At 50.2% G+C, this 24,036-nt stretch overlaps 3 protein-coding genes and 1 long non-coding RNA gene across 4 annotated transcripts; 1 reads left to right on the top strand and 3 right to left on the bottom strand.

The window, feature by feature from the left end:
* Nucleotides 1-32: 32 nt before the first annotated feature.
* On the bottom strand, nucleotides 33-3,457 carry nudt12 (nudix (nucleoside diphosphate linked moiety X)-type motif 12). Its single transcript, XM_052068995.1, has 8 exons — nucleotides 3,367-3,457; nucleotides 1,830-2,031; nucleotides 1,448-1,703; nucleotides 1,066-1,336; nucleotides 837-1,004; nucleotides 643-756; nucleotides 378-577; nucleotides 33-291 (listed from the first exon to the last, which is right to left on the bottom strand). Exons 1-8 carry the CDS (start codon nucleotides 3,455-3,457, stop codon nucleotides 163-165), a joined length of 1,431 nt encoding a protein of 476 aa, XP_051924955.1. The 3' UTR covers nucleotides 33-162.
* Nucleotides 3,094-4,498, top strand: LOC127602789 (uncharacterized). The gene is made up of 3 exons (XR_007962867.1): nucleotides 3,094-3,295; nucleotides 3,387-3,538; nucleotides 4,362-4,498. It is a non-coding gene; the product is annotated as an uncharacterized LOC127602789 (long non-coding RNA).
* LOC127602633 (solute carrier family 12 member 2-like) lies at nucleotides 4,126-15,599 on the bottom strand. The gene is made up of 26 exons (XM_052068899.1): nucleotides 15,448-15,599; nucleotides 14,027-14,454; nucleotides 13,502-13,624; nucleotides 13,144-13,219; nucleotides 12,974-13,069; nucleotides 12,742-12,881; nucleotides 12,456-12,675; nucleotides 11,501-11,628; nucleotides 11,241-11,325; nucleotides 11,002-11,153; nucleotides 10,144-10,251; nucleotides 9,679-9,802; nucleotides 9,501-9,602; nucleotides 9,256-9,411; nucleotides 9,061-9,160; nucleotides 8,845-8,956; nucleotides 8,577-8,717; nucleotides 8,369-8,475; nucleotides 8,215-8,294; nucleotides 7,296-7,433; nucleotides 7,014-7,127; nucleotides 6,144-6,255; nucleotides 5,972-6,058; nucleotides 5,739-5,874; nucleotides 5,594-5,661; nucleotides 4,126-4,493 (listed from the first exon to the last, which is right to left on the bottom strand). The coding sequence occupies exons 2-26, from the start codon at nucleotides 14,390-14,392 to the stop codon at nucleotides 4,358-4,360; spliced, it is 3,207 nt and encodes a 1,068-aa protein (XP_051924859.1). The 5' UTR covers nucleotides 14,393-14,454; nucleotides 15,448-15,599; the 3' UTR covers nucleotides 4,126-4,357.
* Nucleotides 15,600-17,275: 1,676 nt separating this feature from the next.
* Nucleotides 17,276-23,780, bottom strand: LOC127602097 (GRAM domain-containing protein 2B). The gene is made up of 13 exons (XM_052067948.1): nucleotides 23,692-23,780; nucleotides 23,072-23,233; nucleotides 22,894-22,981; nucleotides 22,732-22,801; nucleotides 22,534-22,637; nucleotides 22,305-22,400; nucleotides 22,143-22,214; nucleotides 21,688-21,777; nucleotides 21,505-21,616; nucleotides 19,535-19,751; nucleotides 19,345-19,449; nucleotides 18,515-18,596; nucleotides 17,276-17,777 (listed from the first exon to the last, which is right to left on the bottom strand). Exons 1-13 carry the CDS (start codon nucleotides 23,778-23,780, stop codon nucleotides 17,736-17,738), a joined length of 1,329 nt encoding a protein of 442 aa, XP_051923908.1. The 3' UTR covers nucleotides 17,276-17,735.
* Between the last annotated feature and the right edge of the window lie 256 nt (nucleotides 23,781-24,036).

Genomic DNA, 24,036 nt, shown 5'->3' with positions numbered 1-24,036 from the left:
CTACTTTCTGGTGCTTTTATTTTACGGACTCGAGTCGGAACGAGACGTGGTCGTCCGCTTTTATTTGGGTGTAAATCGGGGGGGGGGTTGACAGTAGAAAGGTTTTCTGTTGATGACACGGTTCTTCCCATGTAAGTGCTTCTGGAATATTGAGGTCAAAGTTCACAGGTTGGCAGCCGTGCCGATCCAGTGACGCAGGAGCTGGTGCGCGATGGTCTGCTTGGGCGGGAGGACCAGACCCGATTGGACGGAACCTGGGCGGGATCCTGCGCCCAGCAGCGCCTCCGTCACCTGAGTGCAGAACACCCGGAAAAAAACCAATCGCAAACCACAGGGTAGGGAGGCTCTGCGCGGGCTCGTTTGTTTGTTTGCCTCACCCGTTGCCGCGGAAACCATCCGGCCTCCTCGATTTCGCTGCGGTCCACCGTGATGTCGGTCGCCACGGCGACGCACAGGCAGCCAATCATGAGCTGCGAGGGCATGGGCCACGGCTGACAGCAAACGTAGCGGACGGCGCCCACCAGCACGCCGCTCTCCTCGCGGACCTCGCGCCGCGCCGCCGCTTCCAGCGTCTCGCCTGAGATTTCACTTCCCCGTCAGCGCCGCTTCGCCGCCGCGTGTGCGGTTTTTTGCGCGCCTTACCCGGTTCGATGAAACCGGCCAGGCAGGAGAACATTCCGGCGGGGAAGACGCTCTTCCGGCCCAGGAGGCACTGGTTACCGTCGGGGTGGACCACCAGCATGATGACCACGGGGTCTCCAAGGAAGCAGAGAATGTGAGCATACATGCGTGTCATCGTCCCCCCCCCCTCCCCCTTTTAGCGTGCGGGTGTGTACCAGTACGCGGGTAGCACGTGTTGTGTACCCCCTTGTTGCTGGGGCACTGTTGCTTGCGACAGCTCCTCTTGTGTCCTCCTTCCTCAGAGACGGTGGCGCCGCCGCACGTGGAGCAGAAAGCGTAACGCTGGTGCCAGGCCAGCAGGGCGCGAGCTGGAGCCAGCACGCCTGAAACCACACCAATTTGAGAACTCCGTCGCTCGCCCACCGAGTTCTCGGTAGGACATACCGGCATCTTCGTGGGTGAGGAGAAGCAGGTCCCGGTGCGGCGTGGAGGCGAAGGAGCACTTCTGCTCCCCGTACGGACTGCGGCCGAGCAGCGCGGCCTGGTCCTCGTTGCTGCTGATGGCGAACCAGGCCGGGAGCTCCTCGGAAGGATTTTCCGTTGCCGTTGGGTTCTTCCTCCTCTTCTCCACGCCCAAGAAGACCAGCACGGGCTCGGGCTTTTCCAGGAGATCTTTGACGGCCTCGTAGCCCAGCCGACACAAATGCTGCACGCCCTGCGGGAAGTCCGGAACGGGGGTCAAAAACCACATGGCGGTCAAGAACCAAGCGCCGAAGTAAAACACGTAAGCCCCGCCCCCCAAAAAAATCCCAAAACTCGTTGCAACCTGCTGGTCCTGATGCAGCATGGGGCTGAGATCGGAGAAGAGCAAGAAGACGGAGGCGGGATCTTTCTTCCGGGCCTCCAGCCAAGCGGCGTCGCTACGCTTGGCGCTCAGGCGGTCCAGCGGCTCGCTCCCAAAGTAGTTTTCCACCCCGGCGCCGTCTCGGTCGCCCAGTAAGGCGGAGACGTGCTGGTGACCCCAGAAGGCGGCCACGTCGGACGCGCTCTGACCGCTGCTGTTCACTCGACTCTTGTCGCTCCTCCAAACAAGAAGACGAAGAAGCAGGTGCCCCGTTATCGCAGGGTGTGCGCACTTGCGCAAACACATCACAGGTCACATTCATGGTGGGAAATGTTGGCAAAATGATTTTTTTTCTTCCTTGTACCCGTGTCGGAGCAACGTTTGGACCACGCCGGCGTGTCCGCTCCTGGCGGCGAGCATGAGCGCCGTCCATCCTCTCGGGCCGGTGCGCTCCAGCAGGGACGGGACGGCGGACAGCAGGGACGTCACCTGAGCTTGGTCGCCGCGAGATGAGGCGTCCAGGAACTTGGCCACGACTTCCTCCTCGGGCGCGTCGGACATTTTGCCTGCAGACACACACATTACACCTGGAGCGGCTCTTGAGGTTGACGCCATTCATTCATTCATCTTCCAAACCGCTTGATCCTCACTAGGGTCGCGGGGGGTGCTGGAGCCCATCCCAGCTGTCCCGGGCAGTAGGCGGGGGACACCCTGAATCGGTTGCCAGCCAATCGCAGGGCACACAGAAACGAACAACCATTCGCACTCACACTCACACCTAGGGACAATTTAGAGTGTTCAATCAGCCTGCCATGCATGTTTTTGGAGCACCCGGAGAAAACCCACGCAGGCCCGGGGAGAACATGCAAACTCCACACAGGGAGGCCGGAGCTGGAATCGAACCCGGTACCTCTGCACTGTGAAGCCCACGTGCTAACCACTGGACTACCGGGCCGCGTTGACGCCATTGTCAATCTTAAATATTTTCATTGACGGATTGATTTGAAAATATTTGACCTTCAATTGTGTTTTCATTTGATTTGTCAGATTTTCATACTTTGTACGTTGCACTTTCAATTTCCGTATTTATGGACGAACTGACATTTTGTCTTTTTCATTTTAGAAAATTAAGGAAATGAAAAAAATGCATGGGTGTAATATTTTAATCACGTCATTAAAATATTTATTTTTAAATGATTTGACTCGGGGGAACTGAAAACATGAAAGAAACAGAAAAAAAAGTATTTTCAACTTTTATATTACGACCGCGGCCCGGTAGTTCAGTGGTTAGCGTGTCGACTTCACAGTGCAGAGGTTCAATTCCGGCTCCGGCCTCCCTGTGTGGAGTTTGCATGTTCTCCCCGGGCCTGCGTGGGTTTTCTCCGGGTACTCCGGTTTCCTCCCACGTTCCAAAAACATGCATGGCAGGCTGATTGAACACTCTAAATTGTCCCTAGGTGTGAGTGTGAGTGCGAATGCTTGTTCGTTTCTGTGTGCCCTGCGATTGGCCGGCAACCGATTCGGGGTGTCCCCCGCCTACTGCCTGAAGACAGCCGGGATAGGCTCCAGCACCCCCCGCGACCCTAGTGAGGACCAAGCGGTTCGGAAAACGGATGGATATTACGACCGGGGATTCGAACATCCGCGGTCACCTTGCAACAAACACAACTACGGTGAAAGTTTACCCGGAACAACGAATATTCTGCCAGACATTTCGGACTTGACGAGGTGAAACACAAATCTTCCTCATTTTGTCCTCTTGCACAGGACTGTTTTAAGGAAGGCCAAGCTAACTCGCTCGTTGTCACCGCGTTGAGAAGCTAAAGCCAAGTGAGTGCGTGAAAGCAGAATAACTATTTAATTAAGGTTGTTGATGTTCAATAATTCCTAAGAAAAGTCACCTGAAACCGTCGAACGACAGGACGAACTCGACGATCGCCCTGTTGCATGACGGGTGACGTCACGACGAGGTGCGTTCAAGTGCACAGCCATGAGAAAGGGACACCTCAAAGATAGCTGACTTGAAGATTGTTGATTCATGTAGCGCTCTCGCAACAGCTTTATCCGTAACAGGTACGAGCGGCATTTGGTCCTTGTTTGATGATATTTTTCATGCGTAAAGGATCAGGAGTGACTTTTGTTTTACCTCGACAAATGATTATAACACTATCGGTTTCTTAACTCATATTGACAGTTTTAACTGCACTCTGAAATATCCGAGGTTCACTGAATGCATCGTTGTACTGTTGAACGCAATAAAGTAGGTGTATTTAATCAGATTATTGCTTAAAGTTATTTTTTTTATTCGAAACGTCTACCTTCGACAAGAATATCGGATCAAAAGAGGGATTGGAAGGAAATATGTACGCATGAAAAAGTCTAACCTAGTAACTGATAGTGTATTTTCCGAACAAACGCGATTGCACCGTTACTAACTTCGGTTTTTGAATAATCAATTTTATAATAATTTTATTGCAATTACGTAATAAAAATCTGAAGAGAGGAATAACGGGTGAAAACACAAAATGTCTCGCCATTATTGTTGCATCCCGACCGTTCAGAAATGTTTTCAAATTTAACTAAAGTCAGCCAGACCTTTTGTAGCATGTATCGTTTGTTTTTGCTTTTACTTTAAAAGATTTGACTCCAAGACAACTGTATACTTTGTAGTTTATTTATTCCACAATGTTAAAAATATAACATGACAACATAGGGACACATTCTTTCTCCAATGCAACGTTGATTCATGTAAACAAACCGTTAAATGTAGATTGGGTCAGTTTGTTATTACAAATAAATATTTTTTTTTTTAAAAAGCGGACCAAAACACAGCAAGTAATGCTGAAGTAAAAGTTTTTTGTGTGCGTGTGCCTGTGTGCGTGTGCGTGTGTGTTAGGAGTAGAACGTGAGCACGCTCTGGTGGTTTCCTCGCACCAGCAGAAGAGGAGGAAGTTCCTTGGACAGCGTTTCTAGCCAGCACATGTAGAGGGCGCTAGAAACCACGCCCTTCCTTGCCAGCGGCATCGTCCTGATCAATCGCAAAAGGAGCGGACGCTTGATTAAGGATGCACAATTACAATGACTCAATCAATTATCATCATAATAATGCTGTGACTGACAAGTACTAAGGAGTGACGTCAATTTTCACCCCAAAATAATAATAATAATTAAAAAAAATAATAATAACAGTAATAATAATAATAATAATGACAATGTTTAGAAACAGATGGCTGGATGGAGGGAATTTTTCGAGATCAAAACATTTTTGAAGCAGTCAGATTCTTTTCAGCACATTCAGGGTTTGATCTTTTTGAAAAAGAAAACGACAGACGACATTTTTTTGTTCTCGTTTTGTCGTTTAGATCAGGGGTCCCCAACCGCCTGGCCGCGGACCTCGGGGCATTTGGTACCGGGCCGCACAATAAGAACTTACATGAATTCCGTCCTATTTATTTTGGAATACGAAAGATATTTTATTTTGAAAAATCACCGGATTCCCCGTTACATCCGGCTGTGTCACTTGACACACGTCAAACCACGCTTCTCCGTCACGTGACTGATTACGCTAAAAACAAAACACCAGAGCTTGCTAAATGAGTAAAATAAACTGCTGGAGATCGCAAATGACGGCGGCCTCAAAAGTACGTTCGAGACAACAACTCTGCCGGTGTTCTGGATTCAAGTTATGGCTGAACACTCTGAGATGGCCACAATAGCACTGTTGCCATTTCCGACGTGCTACCTGTGTGAGGCGGGGCTTTTGTGCAGCAACGGCGACTAAAACAAAATGGCGAACGGCGACTAAAACAAAATGGCGAAGTAGACTCGACAAGAAGCACGCATTTCAGGTGTCATTGTCTCCCATTACCCCGAGATGGGACTGCCCGCTTACAGAAAATCAAGCTCGGCGCTCGCGCTGATTCAGCATTATGGTGAGTTGAGATTTTCATACACTTTGAATTTGTGTTGTATCGTATTTTGAAGATATTAGCATATTATTTTGTAGTATTTATCCGCCACACCTTAAATGCCGGTCCGTGAAAATATTGTCTGACATAAACCGGTCTGTGGGGCAAAAAAGCTTGGGGACCCCTGATTTACATGTTTGTAGACATGAAGTTTCCTCACATGACGATGAGCTTGGCGTCGCCGGAGTGTTCCTTGAGGAGCTCGTTGAGTCGAATCTGCCGATTGCTCTGAACACAAACGTCGCCACACGGTTGTCGTCACGAGCAAGGAAGGCCGCGCGTGTCGCGGACGTGCTCGGCCTCACCTTGGCCTTGTAGAGCTCCAGCTCGTTGTCGGTGATCCTCCAGGGCTCCTCGGCCTTCAGACGCTCCGCCGCCTCCTGGTCCATGTCCTCCTCCTTCAACCTGTACGACTCCACCAGGGCCTTGAACCACAATTTACTACGTGCGCGCACACGCGCAGTTAGTGAGGGCGGGTTGGGGGGGGGGGCGTTGTGTACGCGTGTATACGTACGTAGGTGTGCCCATTGTAACTTACTTGTGTTTCTTGGGTTTGGTGTTGATGTCTCCGAGAACGTTGATGTCGGAGAAGTCGATCCGAAACCTGCTGAGGAGCGTCGCCATCCTGTTTGCGCGCACACACACACACACACACGCGTCAGTGTGCTCCCCCCCCCACGAGGTGTCGGACACGTGCGCGCGTGGCTGACATGCGTCTGTCGTGGTCGATGCGGTTGATTTTTCCTCCGATGAAGACTCGAATGCGGCAGTCGGCCCACTTGCTTCGGTTGGTCAGCAGGTAGGGAAGCAGCAGTGTCAACCCTAACCCCAACACACACACACACACACACACACACACACACGATACAATCTTACAAATGATTTGTAGCTACTCGGTATTATTTGCCTCATGTTCTTGGCAATGGCAGCGACATCATTTTCTCTCTAAATAAAATGACTCAAGTCATTTTCGTCTATCGCGGGTGGTTTTGGTCCTCATTAACCGGGATAAACGAGGGATTACTGTAGTAGTATTCAAAAAAAAAACTACACGAACATTCATCTAATATGACATCAACTTTGTTCTCATACGTTTTCTTGTAAAATACCACAATTTTTTCCCCCCACGAAACTGTCATTTACAACTTCGACCACGAGATGGCGCCAAAGTCTAAACTACGGGAATCCCCCAAAGTTAACCGTAGGAGGGCCAACTCACTTTTCTCTTCTCTGACCGGCTGGGGTCAATTAGTCACAAAAAGTGTGACAATGGCACAGGCGTCGAAACGTCAACATTGCTTGTTTTCCAAAAAGCCTGACATAACCACACGTATGAACCCCCCCTCAAAAAAATCAGAAAATAAATAACATTATGAATAACATAAGTACTAACCGATCAAGTTTTCTCTGATTGAATCTTTTCGCAATGATTGCACTTTTTTTGGGTGGGGATGTGCCCAGCTTGGCTTGGCAAAATGTGGAGGCGGGCTGACATTTGGGGACCGTTGAGAGACGCCTTCGAAAATGTCGGCTACATTTCGATAAAAAAATAATAAAAATAAAACAATAAATAAAATGACCTCCGTCGTCAAAGAGCCACCAGACGTCGATGGTTCCTTTCCCTTGTTTCTTCTTGAACTGCTGACTGGACTCTTGGAGGCGCTGGTCGCTCGCACTCAGAGTCGCTTTGCCATCTACACACACACACACACACACACACACACACACACACACACAAATTGATAGACTTGTTCAGTAACCAAGATGGGGACTCGGTCTGCCTTAAAAGTTGTCACTGGTAAGTTATAGTTGCGTTGGGATACTAATCATCACAATAATAACAATAATAATTGGTCCATCACCTCCGATGATGAGCGGGCTGCTCCAGTCGCGAGCCCCCTTGGACGGAGTAGAGTCTGAGTCCGAGTCTTTGGTCAGAGCGAAGGTCACCGGGGTGTCCTTGCTGACCGGAGGCTTCTCATGGGAGCAAGACAGCTCGTCTGCAAGGAACGCAAGTTTTTCGCTCAGTCAAATCGGCAAATACGCCGGCCGGGGTTAGTTCATGACGAATCAATCGGACATGTCGGCGACACTCTGGTTCCAACTGGTGCGCCCGCCCGCGTAGCTCTAAAATGTACCGGAGGACATTGCGATCCGGCGGTCATCACTCTGGCAATGGCATGGAGGTCAACGTGATGACTCTGTGATTGGATGATGAAGCTCTGCTAAATTGGGGACCGATTGATAAGACAGAGATTTGAAATCGGTTGTGTTCAATCGGGCTTCTTTCAGCTAGCGAAAGTCAAGTCAAGTCCGTTCTCAAGAGGCATTTTCAAGCAGCCGTTCGTGCCTTTGCCACATCTGGGCTGCATGACTGTCACGGACTTGGGTTTGGAGTCAGCCAATCCTCCATCGAGCTTCTCCAGTTGGTCCAGAAAGCCGCCGCTCGCCTCTCGAGCCGGACGCTATATTCGAGGTACCGAGCGGACTGAGCGGAGGCTCGGAGGCGATGGCGCTTTCTCAGTTGCCGGCCCTTCTCTTTGGAATGAAGATTAGGCAACTGCCCCCCACCCCCACTCCCCCTAGCACTGCCCATCTTTCAAACTGGCCTTCAAACTCCTTTTAAGTCTTTGGCATTTTGCCTCAGCATGGGACTTGATTTTGACTTGGTCTGTTTTGGCACTTCTTGCCATATTTGTTTTATTGTTTTGGCCCGTGAGTCCGAGGTACCCCAAATCCGTCGCCGGGTGCCGCTGTCTCGGTGCCATCGTTGCCACTGACCTTGTCCTTGGATGTGAGAGACGTCCAGACCCTCGGGAAGCCTCAGGATCACCGTGCCGAACTGCAGGTCAAAGGCGTCACTGCGCAACGACACCCGCGACGCATCGGTGAAGACGACGACGACAGAGAAGATGAACCCGGAGGCGTTTCCTACTGGATGATGTTGATGTACGTCTCCACGTCGTTCATCTGACCCTCCATCCAGTTGTTCTTGAAGCCCAGCACCAGAGTGTTGGGTTTCAGGCGGCCCAGACCCACCGACTGGACAGGGAGACACCGGTGTCACTCAACACTCCAATCCATGAAACAACGAGGGTGGGGGTTGGGGTTGGGGGGGGGATACAGGGAGTGTCGTCAGCCACCTGCAGCAGGAAGTACGCTCCGTGTCTGAGCGTGTCGGAGAAGACGGGAGCGTAGAAAGCTTTGATGCGCTTCTTGTTGAGCCAACGCTGATAGCGCGCGTGCTCCTGAGACGCCTCCTTCGCGTTGGGACGTCGACACCCCTGCAGAGGGGGGGGGCGCGGGGCTCGTCTTTTAACTCATTCAGTACCAGCCAATTCGGAACCAAGTACTGGAAAGACGTTTCAAAACGTCTTTGGGAGGGAACGAGTTTAAAACGGGTGTACGTACGATCCGGACGTGTCCGCACACCATCAGGCCCACGTTCTTGGTGAAGGAATGGACCAGCTGCAGCAGAGCGGGACGAGCGCTCGGGTACCCGGTCAGGACCAAACACTGAGGCCTGCCGGCAGGACAAAGCGTCAACGCCCGACGCGCAAAGACGCTCTGACAAATCGGCCGGCGATGTCTGCGGAAGCGGCCGACGGCGTCTTTGAACGAGCTCACCTGAAGTTCTTGACGTGGTCCTCCACACCGGTCAGGTTGAGACATTGCGTGAGCGCCTGGTTGTAGATGAGAGCCTGAGTGGACGATCCCCAGTTGACGTCTTGCGCACGAGAGCACGGGAAGAAAGCGGCGGCGGTGAGCGGCCGGCGAGGGGCAGCGCAGGCGCGCGTAAGCCGGAGTGCGGCGGACGCTCACCGGGCTTCCTGTAGCTAACGTATATGTAAAGCGCCAGGACCACGAGCAGCGTGACGAGAGCCGCCCACCAGTTGATGACAAACATCACCACGCAGCACAAGATGGCGCCCGCCAGGGACACCCACATGTTGTAGTACTTGAAGCTGGGACGCCACCCTGGAGGGGGGGAACGGGACGGCGAGGCGTTAGCCCCGACCGACGCGCAAGAAGTCAAGAAAAGTCGCTTTTCTTGACTGCATGCTCACCTGGAGAGTTGGCCAGCGAGGCGTGGAAGACGGAAAAATTGATGAGCGCGTAGGACGCCAGGAAAAAATTGGAGATGATCGGAGCGATGATGTTCAACTCGGCTGAGGGGGGGGGAGGAAGAAAAATGAGCCACGAATGGAGCGCCACGTCGCCTGATATCGAGCGTCGGTGGGCTACCGATGAGGATGAAGGCCAGGCCGATGCAGAAGGTGAGCACGTAGCCGCGCAGGGGCTCGTTGTTCTTGCCGTAGCCTTTGGCGAAGACGCGCAGGCCCGGGTAGATGTTGTCCTTGCACAGCGCCTATGACACCCCCACACCACCCCCCCGCGGACACAAACACAACTTGACACATGCCCGCGACGCTCCTGAAAATAATCGGCTCACATATTGGATGGATTGTTCAAAAGAGTGATTTTCATTTTGATTGGGCTTTTTTTCGATCTAATGTCCCTAGCGCCCTCTGTTGGCCGGCTGCCAATTCCAACGTGTTTGATGCAATCTCGTAAATAGCAAAGACTCAATAGAGGGCGTTTCGTGACATTTGCTTCAACGCAGATCAATGCTAATTTTTTTTGTCCTTAAAAAAAATGGAAGCAAGGTGTACACAAACGGTTGAGTGGTTTTGTCGCGGTTTTTCCTACCTGGAAGACTTTTGGAGCGCTGACCAGCGAGGCCAGGGCGGACGACAAGGTGGCCGAGAAAATTCCCGCCGTGATGAGAGGCCCGAAGGCCGATGCCAGACTCATGGCCTGCAAGGCAAAAAACGACGTGACTGCTCATCATTTGAGTGGCGCTTTGCTGAATGGACATTCTACGAGGTCCTCGTGCAAAGACCGTCAACGTTCCTTCAGTCCTTGTCACGTGAAAAACAAGAAGCCAGACAAAAGGCTTGGCAACAATCCCGCCAAATGTGAATGCTTAGAACCTGGTTACTCAAAGCCTCGAACAAAATCGAACAACAGGTTCGTTTTCTTCACTCTGAAAGGTTGCGGTCGTTGAAACCACGCCCCCTCCACGGGAAATCCAATGCCAGTCGTCGCCCAGGGTGGATGCTACTTTGTCTAGCATCTTTCTGATGTCTACGCATGGAATCAACACCAGCTTTTTTTCACGCCGCAACAACGAGGCGCTCTAAAGGCCGTGCCGGCGGACGATCTGAAGGGAGGGTGTATTCTCGGCGGGTTGGTATAGCTAGCTTGCTAAGTGCATGACGCGCTCCCCCAAAATCAAGTCAAGCTTAGATGAGTGCTTCAGTAGCAACGATTATCGTCCTCTGATATATTTTCAAACCAATATCGGAAGTCACTTGACAGGATCTTGAGAGACGTGTGTCAGAATCAAATAGCGGCACGTTAGCTCATCTCACACGGCCAATCAGAAATTTCAGTCGCTTGTGTGTGGGAGTGCCTCAACAATGTGTCGATTCATAACTACGAGAAGCTTGTGACTCACAACAACTGTGACACTGTTGTGGAGACGGGCCCGGGTGGCCATCTTACCTGGAAGTCGTTCATGAGTCCGTACTGGCATCCTCCCTCTTTGCAGATGGAGAAGTCGTACCCCAGCGTACAAGCGGCGGCGTCCGTGCAGTTGACGGTGTCGCTCAGCGTGTCATTGACATCGCCCGTAGCGTCTCTCACCATGCACGAGCCTGAAGGATCGTTGCCAAGCGCCTCGGTTAGCGTAGCGTCGCCATGCTAGATGATGATGATGATGATGTCACAGAGCGGTCGCCTACCTGCAGAGATGGCCACGCCCACGTAGGTGAGGCCCGTGATGAGGATGGCGAGCAGCGTTCCTTTGGGGATGGCGGACTGGGGGTCCTTTCAAGGATCGACAGACACCACATCAACGGTTGGACCCGTGTTCGCTCGAATCGAATCGCTCCCGACCCACTCGATAGTAAACCCAAAGTACACATCGCGGTTCATCGTTTGCGACTCGCCGTCCAGGATTCTGAAGTGATCGTTTGGATGAGTTTTTGTTGGTCACACTTACGCTGAGGTCCCCGGAGATGTTGGCTCCCGCCAGGATCCCGGTGGCTGCCGGGAAGAAGATGGCAAACACGGAGAAGAAGGTCTCGTCGTCCCGGAAGTCTGGGCCCAGGTTTTCCACAAATATAGCCGCTGCGGAAATGACAAGGAGTCTCAGGCGAGTTCAAAGCAGCAGCTGGCGCGACGCAAGACCATTTCAACCAATCGGTAATCGTAAAAGTCAATGACTAAATCTGGGTTCTTCCGATAACGATGTTGAGCTCGGTCGGCAATGTGGCGGTCATCCATCTGGGCTTGACCGATGACATCCGCATGAATCTGAGATGTCAGGAGACATTTTGGGACCGGCTGATGACGTCCACGTGGAACCGGTGTGTCGAGTGAGACGCCGGGATCTGCCGACGATGTTGGTATTTGCTCTGCGACTTGAGCCCGCGGGACTTACTCTGAGATCGGTTGGGGATGGCTGCATGCAACGCATGTGTCGGGACACATTCTGGGACCAGAGAGGTCCCAGAGTGGACCAAGAGTTACTCGATACTCGCTTGACGATGTCTGCGCGGCTTTGTAGCTCGCCGGCAGTGAAGTCCGGGATCCGCTGATGTTGATATGAATTTCAAGTGCAGGGGTTAGGGAACGCCGGTTCCTTGAGAGCCATATCCCGCCCGCCTGGTCGAGATCTCTCTCGACTGATTCTTCAAACGCTTAGCTCAGCGGTGAGGTCTGTAGAACCTCAAAACGGTCACGATCAATGGGATCGGGTGTGTTCCAGGAGGCAGCGATCGAAGACTGGGCGCGCTACGGCTCTCGTGGAACCGCAGTACCTGACCGCTGCTCAAACATTCTGAGATCATCTTTTAAGGATCTCTCACGTGCCAGGAGTTACTCTGCGATCGGCTGCTGGTGTCTGTAAAGAACGCTCAAAGATCGATTGGCGGCGGTTTTGAAATTTGCCTGACTTTGATATCCAAAGAACCCTCTGGGCTTCTTGTCCTGGGCGGCCATCAGGCTTCCGACGAAGTAATTGGCGATGGCGGCCAGCAGGACGATCAGCAGCACGATCTGAGCCTTGGCCTCCCACTCCATCCCGGCCACCGAGATGCCCAGCAGCAGGATGACGGTCAGCGTGCCCACGATGCGGATGTCGTTCAGCTCGTCCGTCATCAGGGCGTCCACGTCCTGGAAACCAGAGGAGAGACGATGAAGAAAAGCGGCCCGAGCGCCACCGTCAAAGGCCTTCCTCACGTTGAGCATCTCCACCACCGTCTCGGCGAAGCCGACCACGTACATGGCCACCGCCACCGCGTTTGCAAAAGCGAAGATGAGGCCGATGGAGCCCCCGAACTCTGGACCCAAGCTCCTGGAGATCAGGTAGTAAGCGCCACCTGCAAACACACAACACACGCTGCGCGGCGTTACGGGGACCGAGGTCGTCCGCCTCTTCGACGAGGCCAAAAATGATTTGGGAGACTTTCACCTCCCCGGACGAAGCCGTTGGTGGCGATGGCGGAGGTGGACAGACCCGTGATGGTGGTCACCAGCGAGGCCATCAGGATGATGGCGATGGTCAGTCCTGCGCACAAAGGGAACGTCGGCTCATCCCGGCGCTGGCGCTTCGGCGACGAGGAAACGCGAGCGACGGTGTACCGATGCCGGCCTGTCCCACAATCCACGACATCCGGATGAAGAGCATCACGCCCCAGATGTTCAGCATGCAGCGCACCTGCAGAAAATGCCGCGTTAGCAACTCCGCCCCGGCCACGCCTTTGCACTCCTGAATTTGGAACACCTTTCATAGGTCACGTTTCGGGCCCGATCAGAGGGACGGCTGCCTCGAAACGCGCCTCACCGCACGGGGAGAGTCTTCTAGGATAATGCTCTGCCATTGGTGGTCTTTCGTAAGGGGAGGGGCAAAACGGCACCAAAAGCGGGCGCATCGTCTTTGCCGTTACCGCGAAATTGAAACTTGAAGGGAAGGATATTATTCTCGTATGGCTGATCGTACCAGGACTCCTTTGACCCAACCGAACTTGATGGCGGCTCCTTTGGTCTCCTTGACCGCCCGGGCCGCCGCCTCCTCAGCCGCCGACGGCTCCTCGCCGTTGGCCACGCCGTCGTCCAGGGGATCCTGAGCAACGCCAGCAGAAAACCGTGTCACAGGGCAAAACGCATTTCGCAGAAGATGGCGCCGGGCCAAAAGCCGAGAGCCGTGCCAGTCCCGCGCTGGACTCGCGTGCCTCGTTGTGCGTGTACAGTGGCGTCATCAGTCGCGCGCATGCTAATGACGTGCGTGTGCGGGGACTGAAAGCACGTTGAGTCACACTGACTCGCTCCTTTGTGCTCCCTTCACTTGGTCCACCCGAGACTTTAGAACAAGGGTGTCAAACTCAAGGCGCAGGGGCCATGTCCGTGATAAGCAAAGTGTAACTAGTAGTACCTTCAAAACAGATTCCAACGTCCTAAACGGAAACCTCGAGAGATCCAATTTTGTTGTAAAATGTGCCGCGGAGTGGCATTTTGCGGCACCGACCTTGTCGAGTTGGTCGTGGAGCTCGGCGAGCGAGGGTCTGTTCATCTTCTCGCCCAGCGTGGCGTCCGTGTGGCGGTAGAAGTCGATGTTGGGCACGGCGTCCACCGTGTTGTGTCCGAAGGTCCTCATGTAGTACGTGTTGGATTGCGTGTCCGACATCTGCGTCTGCCCCGTGCCCGTCGAGTGCAGGCTGACCGAGTCGCCCCGGGGCCCGTCCGGCTCCAGGAAAACATCCGGCGGGAGCCCGATGTCGTCGTGGTCGCACAAGCCCGGCCGGAAGCGGGCCCGCGACTCGTCCTCGCGCACCACGTCCACGTGGAAGCGGCTCTCGGACGGCTCGCCCGCCCCCGCCGTGCGTCCCGACATTCCGGCGAACTGGCCGGCGGACAAATCCCACTGCGGCTCAGGAGTCCGGCGAGGGCCACGGCCTGCGCCGACACGTACGTGGTTAGAGAACGCGGTGCCGAACGTTACGGGAGTGATGGAAACTTTTTGTTCCATAAAAGTACTTGTATGTATGGGGTAAAAGATCGCAATTTTGTTTGAATTCATTTTTCAACATGAGAAATTTAAGATGTTTTTTTTTTCAATAGTGTTCATTTTTATAATATATGAAAATGAATAATATATAAAAATGATGTAGTATGAATATTTTTTTCCCATGACATCGACATAAAATAATGATCGTGTATTCTGATTTTGACAGTATTTTTCCTGTAAATTATGAACCTGTCAAAAAACATATACAATTATTCTAAAATTACAATTCAAACTACTTGAAAAAAGTTTTTGGAGTAATAAATCAAGCTTCAAGCTGCGAGAATGATTTTCTATTTCGGGAGATTTTTCTTTTTTTTGTCATCTAAATAGGCTGTCCTTTGTTTTTGTGGCTTCAAAAATCAAACAATCACAACTTTCAGATATCAAAATGGAAATTGACGGCGTAATGGAAAGCTGGATCTTCTGTGAATTAAATCAAGTTAGTGCAATTGCGCTGGTGGACTCCCTCGAGTCTGCAAGAAAAAAATCTTCGAATTGAATGTATTCCTGTTATATTGTCTTGATTTTTTCCCCCCCAATAATTCAAGACAGTAAATGGATGAAGCAGAGTTCAGTTTTTGTGTGTGCAACTCTGAAATGGGCTCCAATCAGTGTTCCAAATGACTAGTGGTACATGGGCTCCCTCTAGTGGAATGCTAAGGAATCACTGAGTTACATGCTCAACTTGTGCATAATGTTACAGTGGTTTAATTTTTTTTTTAAAATCTAGGAGAGTATACAGTTCAGTTGTATTTATCTTTGAAGAGCTCAAAATCCGTGCCTGCTATGAAGAAATAAGAACTAGCCTAGCTAGCGGCGATTCAACTGCGGTGAGATGGGAGTGTTTGCCGGTTGCCAAAATGCCTTTGGAATGTTCCCACCTGAGGATGACCTTGCGGAATAGCCCCACAGCGAGACGCGCCGGCTCCAATCCCAGCAAACGAGTTTCCCGTCCAGAGGTTTGTCCGATGTCAGTAGACACTGGACTGGCCAGTCCAGCAGATGACACTGGACTGGCCTTCAAGTGGCCTATTGTCATCAGCGACCCCCCCCTACCGGCACCCCCCTCATCGTCCTCAAAGAACAAACCACCGCGCTCCCTCCCATGGACGTCCTTGCCGGCTTTTTGCTTGGGTCGGGGGGATAAAACCAACAAACATGGACTGAATTTACTTTAAAAGAAATTCTCAAATTGAAAGTAATGTCATTTATTTCAAAATGAGTCTGCATTTTTTCATGAAAATGCAGTTTGAAGATGTCCTAAAAAGAATGTAATTAAAATAATTTTTTTGGGGGGGGACCCCCTTTTATTAAAAATATTGGGAACCAGGCTAACATGATTTCACAGGCTGAAATGATTTTCATATCAACCGATTTATTTGTAGTTCATTATATTCTTTGCATCATGTCTAGAGATGGGGGTTGTTTTTAATTGGATTTTTTTTTTTGTATTTGCTCCTGTCTTAGAAAACTTGTCAACCATAAATGAAATGCTATTTAAAATGTGATTTTTTTTAAAATCATTTGATTTGTAGAACATATTTGACATATTTATGTGCTGAAATGAAGATGGGGTCTTTCTGACAAAAAAAATGTCCTAAAACAAAACAACTTTTCAAGAGTCCTAAAGCCAAAACAAATGTGTGTGATAAAATTCCAAAAAAAAAAAAAAAAAAAAAAAATCAAGTAACAAAGTATTTATCAAAAATGTTGTCAAAGGAAATCATTTTTGAAATGTATACTTTCCGTTGTCCCGCCCGTGTTGTGACTCTGCAGGTCACATGCTGTGCTGTCACCGTCAAGCGCTCTATTGTTTGTCGTTCATCCAGCTGCCCCCCCGGCGCCCCCAGCCTCCCTCAGTCCCTCCGCCGCGACGTCCCAGACGAGCATGAAAGATGTCAGTATTCAAATCACATTTTATCTTATTGATATTTTGCTAGCTCGCTGATGTTCACGTACCAACTATGAGCATGTTAGCAATTTTAGCTACTCTTTCACCTTCGTTTTTTTTTTTGTCAGACGGTGGCTAACTTGCTACATATTAGCATACCAACTATTAGCATATTGGTAGAGGGCGCTCAAAAGTGGACCTTTGTTTTCGGGAGGTCAGAGTTTAACATTTGCACTTGACATTACATTTGCAGTCAGCACGTATACATGAGACATCAACAGCAAAGACGACTAATTGTTCTACCGGTGACGTTTTCGTTGTGCGTGTGCGTGCATTAGCATGAGAACAACAGCTGCTTTCAAGCGGACAAGCAGAACCAAACGCACGAGATCATCTTTAGTTTTTCTCCATGCTAACATGGAGTCCTCCTGGCTTCAAATCTCCTGTGCGGGGACCCGAGACTTGAAATTGTCCAGAGAAATTTGAATGTTTTTTTAGAAACTATCTGCCCTCCAATTGGCATGTGACCTGTGTGGGGTTTTTGTTTTGTGCCTTAGCATTAGCTGCTGAGCGGTCCTTTGCGTCCCCCGCTTTCTAATGAGGACAAGTGTCAAGGCCATTGGCTTCAAAAGGTGTGGCAAAAATAAAAAATAAAAAATGTCCCCCACATAGGAATCAGTGGTTTGGGTGCAGTAGCACATGTTCCCAGCAGAGGGTGCCATCCCTGCTCAGTTGAGGATAGTATGCATCTGCTCGGTGTGTCTGCGGTGGAGGTTAGCGGAAGACGATGGAAAACAAATCGGTTTTTGGGTCAGGGCTCGGGGTTGAGTTAAGTCTTTGTGGGGGGGTCGGTTTACTGCTGGTGCAATGTGGGAAATTGCCAACTGGAAAATATCTATGACATCATTGAGAAAAAGGTCTGTGGATGACATCAGTGACAGGAAGTTGACTCTTTTCAAAACGTCACTCAATCTTTTTAAGTGACACGTGACAAACACATCACACAATCCATTATTTAAAACAATTATATCTGCAGCTAAAAGTCACAGTAAAAAAAAATTAAGACCACCGCAAAGTGATCAATTTTGAAGATTTTGCTATTTAAGAGTGAAATCATAATTTTTGTTTTGGAAACTACTCGCAACCTAACTCACAAATTCCAAATACAAATCACACTTTATGAAAATGCTCCAAATTCCCCAAAATGTCCACTGTGTTTTTGGTCTCTTCATCTACATATATTTAAGTATGACATTGTCTAAATATTGACACAATTCTTTAAATAGCCTCGTCCAAAAGTCTCTGAAGATTCTTCTGTACCTGAAACACAACAAAACACAAGCTTTTAGTCTCACATGCTAATGTAGCTACATGCTAGACGTGAAACACAACAAAACACAAGCTTTTAGTCTCACATGCTAATGTAGCTACATGCTAGACGTGCTATTCTCTCAACTCAACTGTATTTATAGAGTGCTTTAAAACAACCACCGCTTTTAAAGTGCTGTACATGGAGCAAATATCATATGTACAACAATAAATTAATAACAAAGACCGTAGAAAGCACAAGCCGTCCATCTGCCAATGGAGCACACACATTTCTAGCCCATTTACACTCTGGGAATGCTAATATGCGTGCCTAGCCACTACTGGATCTACTTTCCACCATAAATGTACAACTGTAGCTAGTTTCTAGCCGCGAGTAGAACTACACATCAACATGCTGCTAATATATACGCTGATGTTAGATCATCACCGTTTATGCTAATAATGCTAATGTAGCTAGCCTCTGGCTGCCAATCCATCTCTGCTCCATATAAGTAGCTGCTAGCCCATCAATTTTAAACCACCAACATTCTAAAGTAGCAACCGTCTAGCAGCTGTTTAATAGTTAATGTTGAGATTAAATGTCCATCAAATTTTAATAAGCGTTAGCTGGCGTACGGTTTCACTGTGTCATGTGACTCTGTGACCAATGCAACACGATCGTCAGCGACCATGTCTCACTAACAACGACAATATGGGGGAAAGCTGATTGATGGATTCAAAGTTGAGACCTTCTCCAGCTTCTTGAGGTTGAGGCTCAGCAGTTCGGCGAGAAGTTCTCTGTTAACGTCGTCAGTGCCTCTCAGGAAGTCGCTGCAGGAAGGGAAAAAAATGTTGTTAACATACTAACGTGGCAAGATGTGAATCCTACTCCATTAAGACATCAATATGCTAGTGTGGCTTGTAGATAATCAAAGCAAAAATGAAATCGGCGAGTACTCTGACTATACTTCATGCTGCTTTAGCTGGCTACTCGCCTATCTACTGCGTACCATTCACAATGCGATATTCGCGTGCAGATGCTAATGCCCATTTGGAAGATGATCAACATGCTAATATAGCGAGCTACTACCCCTCAAGTGGCGCATCGGCGCAACCTAAAATCAAGATGGCCATTTTAATTTGAATTAAGAAAATAACAATAAAATGCGAACACACTGTAGCTAGCTCCCAGATTTGTGCAGAGGGATATTATCCACGTGCTAATGTAGCTAGCTAGCTCACTGGGAAGGCCTACTTTGGGTTCTTTTAATTAATATTAATATAATAAGTTACTAAAAAAAATAATAAGAAAAAGACAAAGAATTTATGAGTAAGACCACAGTGGTAAGATATAGGCAGTAGCCGCTAGCCCTGCATGGGGATATGTATTTTTTTAATATTTCTTAAGTGGAAACAAAATAACAAAAGCCCTCACTCACTTTTTGAGTTGATCTTCAAAAGTAAACAATAGGTTAGCAACGGTAACATCCTGTCACGAGCCGCTAAGCCGGCATTGGCGCATTGAGACGTGATCGACATGCTAACGTAGCTGCTAGCTGCTTGCCGCGTGTGAACTCACTCTGGCTGAGCTAAGTCCGTAATGGAGTCGAGCGCCGTCAGTCGATGCTCCAAGGAAAGCATCTTGACGGTCAGGAAGCAGGACGACATCATCAAGAGGCACACTCTGAATGCGCACAGGGGATGAGCGTGTGTCAGAATGTTGTCTAGTTTTGGGGGCGCGACACACACCGACACACACACCCACTCACAAAAAGAGGTAAACAAACAGCAGAGTGTTGAGGGAGAGCGTTTGTCCGCATCCCGCCTCCTCTCGCTTCACTTCCAAAGCCTGCGGCTTGCTTTCCTGCTTGGGAATCTTCAACGCTTTGGGATGCTTGGGATGAAGAAGATTTTTCACTTGATGCTCAGGAGGTGCTGCCACGTCACTGCACTTGAATGCGTCCAGGTAGGGAGGAACTGCAAAGTCTGCAATGCGGTGGAAGACATGGGAATCATCGAGGGGGAAACCAATAACGAGATTGGGTTCGTTGAGGGCCGCAAAACCATCAGGATCAGGATTCAGACCGAATACCGAGGAGTTCATGACCGGAATTTGCATTGGCGCGTTGGTATGATTGGCGACTGTTATATAAAAATCCAACACAAATAGAATTGCGACGGACTCGTGGCACGATTCCTGTCGGGAATCTGGTTGGAAGAATCGGTAAGAGTTTTTGGTGGGAAATGAAATCGGAAATAATCCTCGAAGTTACGGTTGCAATGGTGACAGGACGTTTTGGTGGGATTCGGACCGAAGAAAAATGAAATCGGAAATGATCCTCGAAGTTACGGTTGCAATGGTGACAGGACGTTTTGGTGGGATTCGGACCGAAGAAAAATGAGATCGGAAATGATCCTCGAAGTTACGGTTGCAATGGTGACAGGACGTTTTGGTGGGATTCGGACCGAAGAAAAATGAAATCGGAAATGATCCTCGAAGTTACGGTTGCAATGGTGACAGGACGTTTTGGTGGGATTCGGACCGAAGAAAAATGAGATCGGAAATAATCCTCGAAGTTACGGTTGCAATGGTGACGGGACGTTTTGGTGGGATTCGGACCGAAGAAAAATGAAATCGGAAATGATCCTCGAAGTTACGGTTGCAATGGTGACAGGACGTTTTGGTGGGATTCGGACCGAAGAAAAATGAAATCGGAAATGATCCTCGAAGTTACGGTTGCAATGGTGACAGGACGTTTTGGTGGGATTCGGACCGAAGAAAAATGAGATCGGAAATAATCCTCGAAGTTACGGTTGCAATGGTGACGGGACGTTTTGGTGGGATTCGGACCGAAGAAAAATGAAATCGGAAATGATCCTCGAAGTTACGGTTGCAATGGTGACAGGACGTTTTGGTGGGATTCGGACCGAAGAAAAATGAGATCGGAAATGATCCTTGAAGTTACGGTTGCAATGGTGACAGGACGTTTTGGTGGGATTCGGACCGAAGAAAAATGAAATCGGAAATGATCCTTGAAGTTACGGTTGCAATGGTGACAGGACGTTTTGGTGGGATTCGGACCGAAGAAAAATGAGATCGGAAATGATCCTCGAAGTTACGGTTGCAATGGTGACAGGACGTTTTGGTGGGATTCGGACCGAAGAAAAATGAAATCGGAAATAATCCTCGAAGTTACGGTTGCAATGGTGACAGGACGTTTTGGTGGGATTCGGACCGAAGAAAAATGAAATCGGAAATAATCCTCGAAGTTACGGTTGCAATGGTGACAGGACGTTTTGGTGGGATAACGATGACAAATGTTTTGATGTAATTGAGATGGACCCCCGATCAAATGGTTCACACGAATTCCGATCACATTTAGTGTGATTACGATTACCACGACGTGAATCCGATCAAGAATGCTGTTTGGAATTGACGCAAATTGTGACAAATTTCGTGAGGTGTGTGACTCCGGACTCGTGATCGGATTGTTGACGGGAATTCTAGTGGCAGAAATTTTGGTAGAATCCTGAAGGAAATTGATCTACGGTATGGATGGAGGCCAAGACGATCCCTTGACTGGATTTTGGGTGGGATTGTGACGGAATTATGCAAATGGGACATTTCAACCAAGATTCCAACAAAATCTGGAGTGGAATTCCGATCGCAAACTGGAAAAATGTGACGAATGAGATGGAAAGCGCCGGAACTTCTCCACAAGCCTTCTTGCCGAGATACCTGCCAACTTGTCGTCATCCGGCGTCTGGGAATCGGAAGTGCTGCTTTCCTCCGTGTCCCGACGACTCTTCCGCCGCGTCGCGTCCAGGTCGGCGAAGTCGACGCGGAAACTCTAACGGGATACAAAGGCTGGTCAAAAACCACGCGTGTCGCGGCGGCGTTTTCTGCGGCCGTGAGACTGACCAGAGGAAAACGCGGCGAACGAGGCGACGTCCGACCTCGGAAGTTGATTTGGGATGACGACGGAATGGGGCTGTTGCACGGACTCTTCTCCTTGGCAAACACACACGGAGTCAATCGATTGAAGTCTTCATGTGTTCGCCTTTTGGGGGCGTGGCCTCGTGGGCGGTACCGGCAGCTGCGATTCTTATGTCTTTAATTGTATGTACTGGCACAGTTGTGTGCCGTTATACTGCCTTATTTTTCGTGTTTTTCTGTACCAGCCAATTCTTGACCAAGTCTGAAAAGACGTTTAAATACGTCTTTGGGAGCGAAAATAGATGTTTTGGGGTTTTTTTTGTCTTTGAGTATGACGGCTAGCTCGCTAACATACGCGCAGAAGCACGCTAACTATCGCGCTGTCCGAAGAGCTAGCCTGCGCCGTTCAACCGGCGGCGGAGGTGATTTTTCTCTCTCACCTCCAAGTGAAGACAGACGGACATGAGGAACCTGTAGGTGTTGTCCCGGGCCAGGAAGGACACAAAGACGTACTGGAAAGAAGAAGAAGAAGAGGAAGGAGCAAAGTCAAGGCGTCAGGGAATTCGGGAACGTCGCTAATGCTAAATTTTCGCCCGCCTCACTCTGTCGTTGGCTGTGGCAATCACCACCGCGTTGGGCACCAAGAGAGCCGTCTTGGTCTTCTTCACGTGGGTCACCGATGTGACCGGGATGGCAATCTGCCAGGAACCGGCATCGGGGTTTTTGTTTTTATTTCAACCAAAGTGTCCGTGAAATCGTCGAGCGGTCACAGGAATGAGGACGGGAACGGAACTTGCGAGCAAAGTCGGGATGCCGGCTAGCGGGAAGCACCTTGGTGTCTTTTCCAAAGACTTTGGAGTGGAAGCAGATCCAGTGGTCGGAGACGAACATGCGGCCCTGGTACAAGATGTCCTTCTGCAGAGCGCACGTGTAACCTGAAAACACAATACGGGCGGGGGGGGGGGGGGGGCAACACCTCCTCAGCTGGCTGCCGGTTGCCGGTCGCCGCGCACGCCCAAGTCGGCTCACTTTGCTTGAGTTGCTCCTCTTTGCTGATCTCCTTGAAGAGTTTATGGTACTGAGAGTCGCCCTTGGACAGCTGGAGGACGAGAAACCACGCGAGGGGGGGAAATTGCGGACGGCGCTGTTTGGATGCGGCACAGGCATCGACGTGTCGCGTGGGTGTGTCACCTGACTGTAGGGAGGCTTCTTCCTCTCCGGCTTTGAGTCCAGCTCGCTTTGCACGGGAGTCAGCTCGGACGCGTCGAACGTCTTTGACCTGACACACACACACACACACACACACACGTATTGTGTGTGTGTGTGTGTGTGTGTGTGATTGTGTTTCGTCATCGCCGTTGTTGTTTACCTGGCCAGCGCCGCTCTCCTGCACGCCGACGCCTCCTGATGTGCCTGATTGGGGTTTTGTTGATTTTGTTGTTGATGCTCCAACTGGCAGTTGTGCGGACGCTCGCCGGTCGCGCGCGCCGGACTTCTTTGGCGCCCCCCGCAGGCCGCGTCCGCCGCGCAACTGAACAAGACGCCTTGTCATTTCATTTCTTGTCATTTTTTTTTTAGCTTGATGCCTCACAGTCTGGAAACGTTATTCTTCATCCACAGACACGTTGTCAGGACGTGGCGCTAACAACCCCCCCCCCCCCCCCCCCCCCCCCGCTCAGAGTGTCGACTCTCTTCTGCATTCAGCCCTGCTCTCTGTAGCAACTTTGTATTTTCGTAACAAAAGATTTTTCATCTTGCGGCTCCTAATTCCGCTCCTCGCCTGACGCGAGCAAAACAACGTATTAACGTAATACCTTCCCAGCTTGCTAACTTACTAACAAAGGAAAACGGATATTTACTTTAGTTTATAGGAAAGTCGTGAACTTGCCTCTAAAAATGGCCGACTTGCCGTCTCGGGAATGAACTAAGCAACATCCGAATAAAATAATGATTCGTTCAACCACGCTAAGATGGAAACCGAGCTCTGACCTGCCCGCCGCATGTTTGTCCTTGTTGTGCGTCCCCGCCGGCGTTCTGCCGCCGCCGTCTTCCTCCAAGGCCGCGCCGGTGTCCGTCATCTCTCGCGCAGCCGCGGCCCCCAAAACCCGCCGCCAGCCACGGGCGCTCCTTCACCTGCACGCTGGCTTGTCGCCCTGCCCCCCCCCCCGCCCACTCACGCCACTGGATGTGTGCGTCTGTCGCTGCGTGTTTGCGGGTGCCGAGAGGGGAGTTGGGGGGGGGGGGGCTTTGCGACCTTCGGCCCGGCCGCGTTCTGTGTGTGCTTTTTTTTTGAATAAATAGAAGATAAAGAGAAGTTTGGGGAGCGCTGCTCAG

The sequence above is a fragment of the Hippocampus zosterae genome, chromosome 6 (genome assembly GCF_025434085.1).
Source record: "Hippocampus zosterae strain Florida chromosome 6, ASM2543408v3, whole genome shotgun sequence".
In the NCBI taxonomy this organism is placed as follows: domain Eukaryota; kingdom Metazoa; phylum Chordata; class Actinopteri; order Syngnathiformes; family Syngnathidae; genus Hippocampus; species Hippocampus zosterae.
Note: the sequence above shows the minus strand (reverse complement) of the source record. Positions and strands in the feature narration are given on the sequence as shown.

Bases quoted from the DNA above. Each gene is read 5' to 3' on its own strand.
- LOC127602633 (XM_052068899.1), bottom strand. From the start codon at position 14,392: ATGTCGGGACGCACGGCGGGGGCGGGCGAGCCGTCCGAGAGCCGCTTC. The intron at 13,625-14,026 runs GTCGGTGCCGCA...GGCGTTGCTCAG, and splicing joins TCCACGACCAACTCGACAAG to GATCCCCTGGACGACGGCGT. The intron at 5,662-5,738 runs GTGAGGCCGAGC...GTTTGTGTTCAG, and splicing joins TGGAGCTCTACAAGGCCAAG to AGCAATCGGCAGATTCGACT.
- nudt12 (XM_052068995.1), bottom strand. From the start codon at position 3,457: ATGGCTGTGCACTTGAACGCACCTCGTCGTGACGTCACCCGTCATGCA. The intron at 2,032-3,366 runs GTGACTTTTCTT...GTGTGTCTGCAG, and splicing joins CTGTCGTTCGACGGTTTCAG to GCAAAATGTCCGACGCGCCC. The intron at 1,704-1,829 runs GTACAAGGAAGA...TCTTGTTTGGAG, and splicing joins CAAACGTTGCTCCGACACGG to GAGCGACAAGAGTCGAGTGA.
- LOC127602097 (XM_052067948.1), bottom strand. From the start codon at position 23,780: ATGACGGACACCGGCGCGGCCTTGGAGGAAGACGGCGGCGGCAGAACG. The intron at 22,401-22,533 runs GTGCTTCCCGCT...GGTTCCTGGCAG, and splicing joins TCTTTGGAAAAGACACCAAG to ATTGCCATCCCGGTCACATC. The intron at 19,752-21,504 runs GTATCTCGGCAA...ACCGCATTGCAG, and splicing joins GGATGACGACAAGTTGGCAG to ACTTTGCAGTTCCTCCCTAC.